At 36.1% G+C, this 10,087-nt stretch overlaps 2 protein-coding genes across 4 annotated transcripts; one reads left to right on the forward strand and one right to left on the reverse strand.

Moving 5' to 3' along the window:
* Window positions 1-1,179: 1,179 nt before the first annotated feature.
* Window positions 1,180-4,761, forward strand: LOC107814890 (uncharacterized). Of its 3 annotated transcripts, none has more exons than XM_016640392.2 (3): window positions 1,180-1,335; window positions 2,578-2,695; window positions 4,222-4,761. In XM_016640392.2, exons 2-3 carry the CDS (start codon window positions 2,665-2,667, stop codon window positions 4,581-4,583), a joined length of 393 nt encoding a protein of 130 aa, XP_016495878.2. In that variant the 5' UTR covers window positions 1,180-1,335; window positions 2,578-2,664; the 3' UTR covers window positions 4,584-4,761. The 3 variants fall into 3 exon arrangements, with proteins under 3 accessions (XP_016495878.2, XP_075102646.1, XP_075102645.1); XM_075246545.1 differs by lacking the exon at window positions 1,180-1,335 and adding an exon at window positions 1,414-1,675; XM_075246544.1 differs by lacking the exon at window positions 1,180-1,335 and adding an exon at window positions 1,415-1,625.
* A 176-nt stretch (window positions 4,762-4,937) lies between these two features.
* Window positions 4,938-8,396, reverse strand: LOC107814889 (cytokinin dehydrogenase 1-like). Its single transcript, XM_016640391.2, has 5 exons — window positions 7,242-8,396; window positions 6,598-6,725; window positions 6,055-6,315; window positions 5,526-5,788; window positions 4,938-5,438 (listed from the first exon to the last, which is right to left on the reverse strand). Exons 1-5 carry the CDS (start codon window positions 7,918-7,920, stop codon window positions 5,111-5,113), a joined length of 1,659 nt encoding a protein of 552 aa, XP_016495877.1. The 5' UTR covers window positions 7,921-8,396; the 3' UTR covers window positions 4,938-5,110.
* Window positions 8,397-10,087: the final 1,691 nt, after the last annotated feature.

Here is a 10,087-nt window from a genome sequence, read left to right on the forward strand (position 1 = left end):
AATGTGCGAATTTAATGCTGAAATTATCATAGGTTTCATGTTTAGACACTCGAGTTTGAAGTTGAACTTTGTCAAAGCCTAACTTGAACAGTTTAATCTAAAGTTTGCTAAAACTGGTCAATCCTTTAAGTATTGTTTAAAACCTAGATATAATTTAACTAGCTTATTATAAACGGATATCTAGAGTCATTTCTACGTTAAGCAACAACATTTTGGTAGTCATTTGAAAGTTTATTTTCTTCAAATTTTTAACAATTGTGTTTTCATGATAGTAAGGTGCTCCCCTTTATTTGAATACCCATTTACGGCTTTGATTGTTAAGTTGTAAGACAGAAATAAGTCGATTGTCATCATTTCAAAAATCAGGTTTTCAGTCTTTTGTTCGAGAGATTTAATTAGTTCATCGAGTAATCTAATATAAATATCAAATTTTTCTAAAAACACAAAATGTTAATGCTTGAATATATGCTTTTCTAAAAATGATATTTGGTCATTTTTATTCGCGAGATTGCTACACAACAACAACAACAACAACAACATAGCTTTAATAAGTGTTTCTACACGACTAATATAAATAGCTTTAATGGATATGATAAGTTTTTCAATTTCTACACCAAGCAAATAGCAAAACAGTTATTCTTACAAAAGCAAGAAATATTAACTTGATTTCTTAACTTATATTCTCCATTTTATAAAAGAAATCTCCACTTCGGTTAAAACAAAAAACAATAAGGAGAACGCCAAATTAGAAAACTTATGTGTTCGAGATTCTAATAGTTTTAAGTTACGGTTCTAAATTAATAATTTATATATATTTAATAAAATTATACAGAGTTTGAACCAAAGCTACCGCATTCGACCAAAACCATAAGCTATTCTCTGGCTCCGTAAATTGGGATCAACTATATAAATACTCACTGATTTTATTTCTTTATTTAAGTTTATCATAGATTAACATTTTATAAAAATAGTTGTTTATTTTTACTGATATAAAATTTATAAAAGAGCAAAAAGTTATAAACAAAAAAAAAACGGTTGGGATATGATAAATCACTTAACACTTGGACCAATACAATGTGCACAAATCAAGATTGGCCTTTGGGGCAAACAGAATCCAATTCATAAAGTTAGCAGTGCATTACATAAAGACAAATTTACGTGTCCTCTATTCCTCTAGGACACGTATTTTTTTGTACTGTCAACTCAATAACTCAACTCTAGCATAATAATTAAAAAAAAAAACAGTGCTCAAGAATTCCATAACATAGTGCCACAGAATAGCAGAATAGTTGATATTGGAATTTGGAGACACCCTTTTGCTTATGCTTCATCTTGGTTAGTCTTTTAATCCCTTTCAATCTTTTTGAAACATACAGTTAAATTGTTTTATAAAAATCAATAGGTGCATTAACATAGCCAAGAATGGTTTTTCTTCTTAAATTTGTTTCTTTTTACTGTTTGTTGATTGCTTGTGTTGGTTGTTCTGCTTCCTCGCTGTTGTTACTGTTTTCCTGACTTTTATACTACTGTATTTCTTCTTTATACTGTTGTTGTATTTGCATGTTTGCTTGGAGCCGAGAGTCTACCGGAAACAGCCTCTCTTACTCCAACAAGGGTGGGATAAGGTTGCGTACACACTATATTCCCCGTACCCTTATTTATGAGATTACACTAGGTTTGTTATTGTTGTTGATTATTTTGTGAGCATTGCTCGATGTATAACTTGTTTTCTTGTGATGGTTCTAGCTATGTCTTCACAGTCTTGCTATATGAGAGATTGGATTAATTCTTTCTAAATTGCTAGCTTATGTTGAAGACTTGCCTAGTTGGGAATATATTTTAGCCATGTTAATACGTCTACTTTAGGTCCTATGCTTTCGCTCTGCCAGGCACCTGGACAGGGGTTAGCTCTGTAAATGTGTAGAGCCAAGTGTAGTGTGGTGTAGTAGTAGGGGGTCTTTTAGCCCTATTGGAGATTCGAATGTCAGTATGAAATATAGAAAACTTATACTAGTACTTTTTTATTTTATTTTTATAATATTGGATTGATGAAGTTAAATGTGGAACATGATCAGTGAGGATTCATATAGCAGGTCTCAACTTATTTGGTATTAAGGCGTAATTGTTTGTTGTATGTTGATGACTTGCCTAGTAGTTTATGCTTTACTTTTTGGGCGGAGGGAGGGTGGGATTGAGAGATCGTTAGTGTTTTGGAGCGGTTGAACTTATCTTGAAAGATTCATACAACATGGTTTCTTGATGTAGTGTTTGATTCTGTAGTTATATGTGTTACTCTTGGTGACTTGTTTAAAAAATGACTGGAATTGGTAATCAGTAGATTTTAGACTTTTGGTTCCACGTTACGTCTTCTGTTTGTCTTTTTTGAGAGTGAAGACAATAAAAAGCGTGAGTAATGGAATTTAGTAACAACAATCATTTGGTTTTCCAACTTCAGTCTTGATCTGGAAAATATTGAGAATTATATTGCCTCTTCTCTTCCTCATTTCTTGGGCTGTTTAGTACAGTTTGTCATAGTTTCTTGTCCTTTGATTGTAATAGATGCTTTTGCTGTAACAGGGTTGTTGAAGGTTTTCTCGAGCGGTTGTGAACTGGTGAAGATATTTGCTAGCGGAAATCTTATCTTCTGTGTTAATTTAAGGCAGAATGGACCACAATAATCTTGGAACTTCTCAAGGTATTTCAACTTGTTACCGTGCATGCCTTGTCTCCTAACAATATATCTGTTTTGCTGAAAGAAATTAGTTTTATGCATAGGTTTGTGCTATTTTAAGTTTCAAAACAGATCAGAGAATCGTATCCGTCTTTTGGTTTCTGCAAGAGGTTGTTGAACTAATGGTTTTCGTGAAAGGTATATCATTGGAAAAAGATAATCAAATCATTCAAAGACATAATGTTCATCAGAAAAATAGTTAAAGTACATAATAATGTGGTGGAAAGGAGTAACATAGCATCAGAGCCCAAAAAATTGCATAGGCAAAATCGTAAAACCAACTTGAACATTCCTTAAAGCGTATATAGATATTACTTTTTATGGAGCGCGACAAATTTAAGACGTAGGATCTTACTCAAAGTTAAGTGTAGCAGTCTTCTAGAGCAGGTGACATAATCAAAGCAGAGGAAGGGATTTCGATAAAATTTTGCACGTACTTCACATATTCTGAGAATGAAGTCCATCATCATAATATAAAGGGTAAATGGCACTTGCAAAACATGTCGGCATTGGGATGATTATCCATAAGATTATGAAACGTCCTTTGCTTATTTATTAAGCAGGAAACGGTGTATCCACTTGGTTCAGAAACTGGCAAAATGTTCACTTCAGCAAGAGTAAATAATGTCCTGCAGAACGGAAAGAAACAGTTTTTGATTTACTTTCTTCTCTCCAAAGAGAAATAAGATACTCGTGTCTCACTCTCTTTTTTAGTTAAGTTTTTTTCCTTAGTCAGGACTCAGGAAAAACAGAGTTGAGGCACAACACTGTGACAGTGAAGAGGGCTCTTGCTCGGTGTGCTGTTGGAATTGTTATCTCTATGTCAGTATATAACCATAAAGTTATTGGACAATTCGTTACTCACTTTAAGTTCTGGAAAGTATTGTCCCAACAAACTGTCCGAGCGAGCTTTCCTTAGGAAGATTTAAAGCTTGGTAAATTTGATAAACTTCGCTCAAACACTTGTGAACTCCAATTCTTTGTTGACTGGATCTCTTTAACCAAATAAGAAAACTGGTAATCACAATTTACATCCTTGATTTGTCATGCGCCTGAAGACGGCAATATTTTCTTGATTGAAGATGAAAGGTCAATGGACAGAAATTCAGAAGGAGATGCAATAAGTAAAGAATAAGTACCAGATATTGGGCTTAACAACATTTCTAAATGCCAACCTTGAAGGTATCAAGAACTTAGTTCATCCTAAATTCAGTAATTTTTACCTTTTCTGGAAAAAGAAAGGAGAAATAAAAACTTGGATCATTCTTTTTGTGGAAAGAGAAGCTTTAGCATAGTTTCTGAGGAAAGTGTACACTTTTTTCTGTATATCATCTTTTCATGATTTTTCTTGTTAACACAATGTATGAGGCGTTCCGAAACTTTGCAATCGTCTAATTAGATGATAATAGATTGCCTATGATCTTAATCAATTCCAAACGTTGCAAATGCGCATGATGTCTTGCCCTGAAATGATGGATCTTTAACTGCAGCAATTAAGAAAGATTATAGCATTAAGAATGAAAGCAGTGAATCCAATCAAAAACTGCATAAGGCTTCAGGGGAAGTGACATCTGAAGGGAATCAAGGTCAAGGTGGTAGGAATGTCGCAGGCGATGTAGCTCCACGACATGTGAATTCTCAAGGCGAAGTAAATATGGAGGCAGATATCACTATGGATGATGTTATAAGAGCCGGAGGTCTAGGAGCAAGAGACGATTTAAATAGTGTTCTTCCTATCGCAACCGATACCACTGACTTTGAGGCTTCTATTCGTGATGCTTGGGACTATGAAGGACCACGTGAAAGCATTAAGCGACCGGGCCTTGGCTGGACAGAACCTGCAAAGAAGTAAATCTATCCACACTACAACTTAAGGTGGACTTCTGAGGTGTTTTCCAGTTTTACTAGAACTCTTAGACTCTCAGCTCTCGACTGAACATGCATTGAATTTGTCTTACAGTTTGTTCAAGCAATAAGTTCTATCCTAGTGTATGAAATTAATGATCAATCACGATGGACATTTTCGTTAATATGCTTAGTTGTCAATCTGTTATTGCTCCTTTGTGCACTTCTCTATTTGACGTATCTTGTTGTGTTTGAGATGGTACTAGGAAACATAGTAGAAATTCCATATTAAAAGTTCTTTTGTGAAATGAAAATTTCAATCGTGGGTCGAATCTTACTGAATCTTTAATGAGTTCTGCTAGGCACAAACATTAGATTCATTGCTAGTTTCAAGTATTCATGTACAAAGATAGTTCGTTCCGAAAAGAATGCTACAATGCTTCAACATTGTTACATGTGTACACTATGGAGGAGCATTATAGCCATAGATCTATGTAAAAGAACTCTATATAGCTATTTATTTTTCGGAAGAAGTCATTGTTGTTGAACGCCTGATGCTCTTCTAAAAATTCTCTGGCCAGGAGCTAGGATAGCCAAAGGGTCATATGTAGATTTCCTCCTTTTAAATGTTTCCCACTGGGGACCAAAGTGACCTTTCCAGTCTTCCTGCGTTGTGTAGTGTGGCAAATACTGTTTCATTCCAATATGTGCTTTTCTGCAAAAGTTTAGTATCTTCTTATTCTTATTTAGAATATATTCTACGCCGTCCTTTCCTGTTGAAGATGGCATGGCAGAAGATAGAAATGCTATTAGATACATAACATCTTCTTCAGGTGTAACTACTGATGTTCCTTTTCTCCACCTGCAACACAAAATGATCATAGATCATGTTAGGAAAATGCATATATCCTTAATAAGAAGATTAGTTGAGTGATGATGATTTCAGTACTTTGATTTGTTGACTGGGTAGATGAGTATAGGACCGTGGCTAGTGTCGGTAAGTATCTTCCCAAAAACTTCTCGTGCAAAGTCATGAATCTTGCTCTTTGGAATTAGAAGGTTTAGCCATGGATGAGGAATATCCCATAACCCCTTCTCTTGAAGTTTCATCTCGGATACGTGAACTCTGTCGAGGAAATCCACGTAGGATACTTCTGATTGGAACAGCGTCGATTGGATATAATTCAACTTTGATAAAAGAACATCAACATTCTGTAATGTTAAGAAAAACAAGAGTCAAGATATGGACATGTTTAGGTGAACATTTTTGCAAAGTTGTCAAAAGCTAGAAGCTACCATATGACCAAGAGGTCACGGGTTCGAGCCGTGGAAACAACCTCTTGCAGAAATGTAAGGTAACACTACGTACCCTTGTGGTCCGGTCCTTTCCCAGATCCCACGCATAGCGGGAGCTTAGTGCACTGGCCTGCCTTTTTGTCAAAAGCTAGAAGCTTAAAATGACTTTAAAAATATCTTACCTGATCAGTTTTGGTTGTCTCTTCTGGATTGAAGTATTTGGCAACTTCTAGGCAGTACAGAACTTTTCCCTCAGAACTGAACTCTTTGGCTAGAAGTGGATCTTTAGGATTGAAAGTAGACCTCCAGTTGTTTAACAATCCTGTTCTATTGATAATGACAAATCCTTCTATATAGTCAAAAGAGTTCTCGGATGATATCAAGTGTTCTTGATCATAGGAAAATGTGGAGAAATCTGAATACAGCACTCTGATCCACTTTACCTGTAAATAATTGAACTTTAATAGAAATTACTGGACTTGTTTTCTTTTTATTTTTTTAAAATCTTATTCTAATTAATGTGAACGGAGCTTTGGCGTAACTTGCAAAGTTGTTGCCATGTGACCAAGAGGTCATGAGTTCGAGTCGTGGAAATAGCCTCTGGCACTGCGTATAATAGATCCTCCCTTCCCCGGACCCCGCGCATAGCGGGAGCTTAGTGCACCGGGTTACTCTTTATTCTAATTAATGTTAACTTATTTGATATTTGGAGTTGGAAAAATTACCTTTTTAGGTGCTGGTTCAAGAGCAATTCTAGCCCTTGTGATGATACCAAACTGGCCTAGTCCTCCTAATACACCATAGAACAGGTCAGCATTCTTCTCCTCTGAACAAGTAATCACCTCTCCTTTACCTATGCAAGAATGTATTATTAATAACCTCAAAGCAATATAATATGTGGCGATCCAACTTACAAAATGGAGGGATGTGAAATTTTCCAATAGTTATAGTTGATTATCCAAAAGTTAGATTAATCAAAAGAAAAAAAGTTGATGACTTGTTGTAACAAAATTGCCTTCCGCTGTAGACTTTCTTGAGTCCAAGTCCACAATGTAAACACTTTAACTGATTAGTCTGACTTCTAGGTGTTGATTTGGTACTCAGTTGGAATATAATAGAGGCATCATTTGACTTAAATACACTAGTGTAAAGAATGTTTACACTATATGTATATTTTAACCTATTGTAACATGTAACTTGCCTAATTTTTTCAGGTTGCTAATTTCGCTTTTTTGTACTATCATCACTGTATAGAACTTAAACTCAAAATAAAATGGGAAGATTAAACTCTCCCCGCACGACTACTTTCTAATGAATGCTTGATACTATGGAAACTGGGGAATAATAAGATTGTTGTGCATGAACATACCAGTGACAACCTCAAGTTGGTAAACATTATTGATCTGTGGTCCATGTTTGAATGCTTGACCACTGATTCCGGCATTCGACAAAGTCCCTCCAACGGTGAGGTGAAGATAATCAGTCCAAGATTTTGGTGTTAATCCAAGTTTAAGACTTTCATGCAGGATGTTTATCCAAAGTTCTCCTGCAGAGACATCAACAAAAGGCAGTTCTTGATTCCCTGTGTGGAAACGCATTGCTGGCGCTCGAAGCGATTCCATATTGATCACTACTCCTTGGTAAGCTTGAGCTTGGCCTTCTAGAGAATGACCATGACCTCTAGCAGCAACAGTTAGGTCTGTAGTAACACCCATGTCAAAAACATGTTTTATGGTAGATGATATATCAGAAACTGATTTTGGATACAGAACTGCCGATGGCAAGAAGTGATATCTGTTGCCAAAGTCTTTGGCCGCGTGATCGAAATTCTTGAAACTAAAATACCCTTCAATATTTAACTGTTTCAATGATGATTGAATCACTGAAAAACTTGAAGGGGTAGAAGAAGAAGAAGATATTGGGGTGGCAAAAGGTTGGTCACAACAAAGGTTAGTTCTGTTTATTGAGCAAATGCCTAGTATGAATATAAGCAACCTAAGAAGCATACTTTTATGTTTAAAGAAGACATGAGTTGGTGGTGACTTCATCCTTCTTAAATGTGTAGAGGAAATTAAAAGTTGGTTATTTCTTGAATATTTGCCTTTTGTTTGAGTGAAAATAGGGGGTGTAGAATGGCCTCAAGAAAATTAAGGTTGGTCAAGAGAGAATATATAAGGGGGAGAATTGGAGGTGTCACTTTCAATAGACGCTAAGTGGTTTATTGGACTGCATGTGAGGACTATATAACTTGAAAGTGGATTTTTATGGAAAATATAATCTTGATTTTTTTGTATCAACAGTTAAGAGTTTGAAGTGGAAAATTTCACCTGTCACTTTGTACTTCCCCTGTTCAACTGCCACATATAACATTTTTAACATGTCTGATTGCTATTTTGAGCAAATTTTATATGCAGAATTTTGGAGTTCTACTGTACCAACTTATTCAACCTGTTCACATTTGGTGAAACAATGACACCATTTTTCTTTTTCATGGTTGGGTGATTTGTGCTAAATTTTACATCCTATGCAGTGCATCCTAATTTGAAAGTCATAATGGTTGCACCAAGATTTGTTGCAGTGGGAAGAGGAGCCTTGCGTAACTGGTAAAGTTGCTGACATGTGACCATGAGTTCACGGGTTCGAACCGTGAAAACAAACTCTTATAGAAATGCAGGGTAAAACTGCGTACAATAGATCCTTGTGGTCCGACTCTTCCTCGGACCTTGCATATTACCGGAGTTTAGTGCACTAGGTTGTCCTCTCTTTTGTAGTGGCTCTTTAAGTTTACTAGGGCCACACAAGTTTATCTTCCACAATGAGTAAGAGGCTTTAGCCATTGAGGATATTCACTTCACGTGGGAGTGAATGCATGTTTGTTTTCCTGTCTGTCTACAAGATGGCTTTCCAACTCGGATTTGACTTATATAAACTGACGGTGTAAAGAATTATTACACGATCCCTGTGTTTTAGTAGGTTGTTAAGGGTAACTGCTTTATTTTATAGGCATGCTAATCTCACTTTTTTAAGGATGGTTTCCTGTGGTTATCTTTTAGGTAACCTAGAAGGGGACCATGACCATAATCGGTAAAGTTGATGCCATATGACCAGAAGGTCACGGGTTCGAGCCGTGTAAACAACCTCTTGCAAAAAATGTAGGGTAAGGCTGCGTACAATAGATCTTGTGGTCCGGCCCTTCTCTGGACCCTGCGCGTAGCGGGAGCTTAGTGCACTAGATTGCCCTATTTTTTAGGTAACCTTATTGTCAGAAAAATATTTTACTTGTCAGTGCATAGAAGTTAAAATCGTTCAACTTTTGCATGGGATCTACTGATAATGTCAGGTATCTGTTGGATGGATTTGAGTTCTTGATATAGAGGGTTTGAAGAAGGGAGGCCCCTACTAAGTTACTTGCTGTTAGGTCTTATAAGTATGGCCAAGAGAAAGAAAAAGGAATCAGATTTAGTGGTGGTCCTGAGCTTGTCACTTAGGAAAAAGGGTACTATACATGATTTTCACCTTCTTTTAACAGACTTGTGATGGAATATTTGGATAAATGACACGTGAAAAGAAAAAAGAAACTTTCAGCTAAAAAATTGTTTGAATCGGTTATCTTTACTTATCTTTGAATATTTCTGAGGGTGAGATACATTTGCTTGAATTGACTGCTTGTCCAATTTTATTTTGTGGCTCACACAACTGAACATTTGTTGTGTGAGACTTTTTTTTCGTCTCACAATTTTGTGGACCAAAATATGTAAGATATGTGTCCACAAATGTGTGAGATAAAAAGAGGTCTCACACAACTATTGTCAGTTGTGTGAGGCCCTCCCTTTTTTTTTTTAAAAAAATTCTGCCTAGGCAAAAATTTGGTATTTGAGTGGAAAAAAATATATGAGAGAATTCATTATTCATCGAGTTTCGAACAGTGAACTAGTAATCCATCGTTCTCGAATTGCGCTCCACTGGCCTATGATATTTCTCGATTATTAAAAAAAAAAAGCTGAATACCTAAAATCACCCTAAACTTGACACAAATTATTAGTTACATCCCTAAATTATTTGTGGTCTTAATTACCTCCCTCCCCCCCCCCGGAACTTGGCCTTTTGAGAGCAATTACCTCCCTGGATGCTAATGTGGCGAAGAGTGTCGGTGCACTCTCTTTTAAGCGCGTGAAAGTGAAGAAAAATTGAAAAATCAACGCCCAAGTAGTTTTT

This window comes from Nicotiana tabacum, chromosome 23, assembly GCF_000715075.1.
Source record: "Nicotiana tabacum cultivar K326 chromosome 23, ASM71507v2, whole genome shotgun sequence".
Classification (NCBI taxonomy): Eukaryota; Viridiplantae; Streptophyta; class Magnoliopsida; order Solanales; family Solanaceae; genus Nicotiana; species Nicotiana tabacum.

Coding starts and splice junctions, on each gene's coding strand:
- LOC107814889 (XM_016640391.2), bottom strand. CDS start 7,920: ATGAAGTCACCACCAACTCATGTCTTCTTTAAACATAAAAGTATGCTT. Junction 6,726..7,241: donor CCAACTTGAGGTTGTCACTG/GTATGTTCATGC, acceptor ATTCTTGCATAG/GTAAAGGAGAGGTGATTACT. Junction 5,789..6,054: donor AGACAACCAAAACTGATCAG/GTAAGATATTTT, acceptor TTAACATTACAG/AATGTTGATGTTCTTTTATC.
- LOC107814890 (XM_016640392.2), top strand. CDS start 2,665: ATGGACCACAATAATCTTGGAACTTCTCAAG. Junction 2,696..4,221: donor TAATCTTGGAACTTCTCAAG/GTATTTCAACTT, acceptor CTTTAACTGCAG/CAATTAAGAAAGATTATAGC.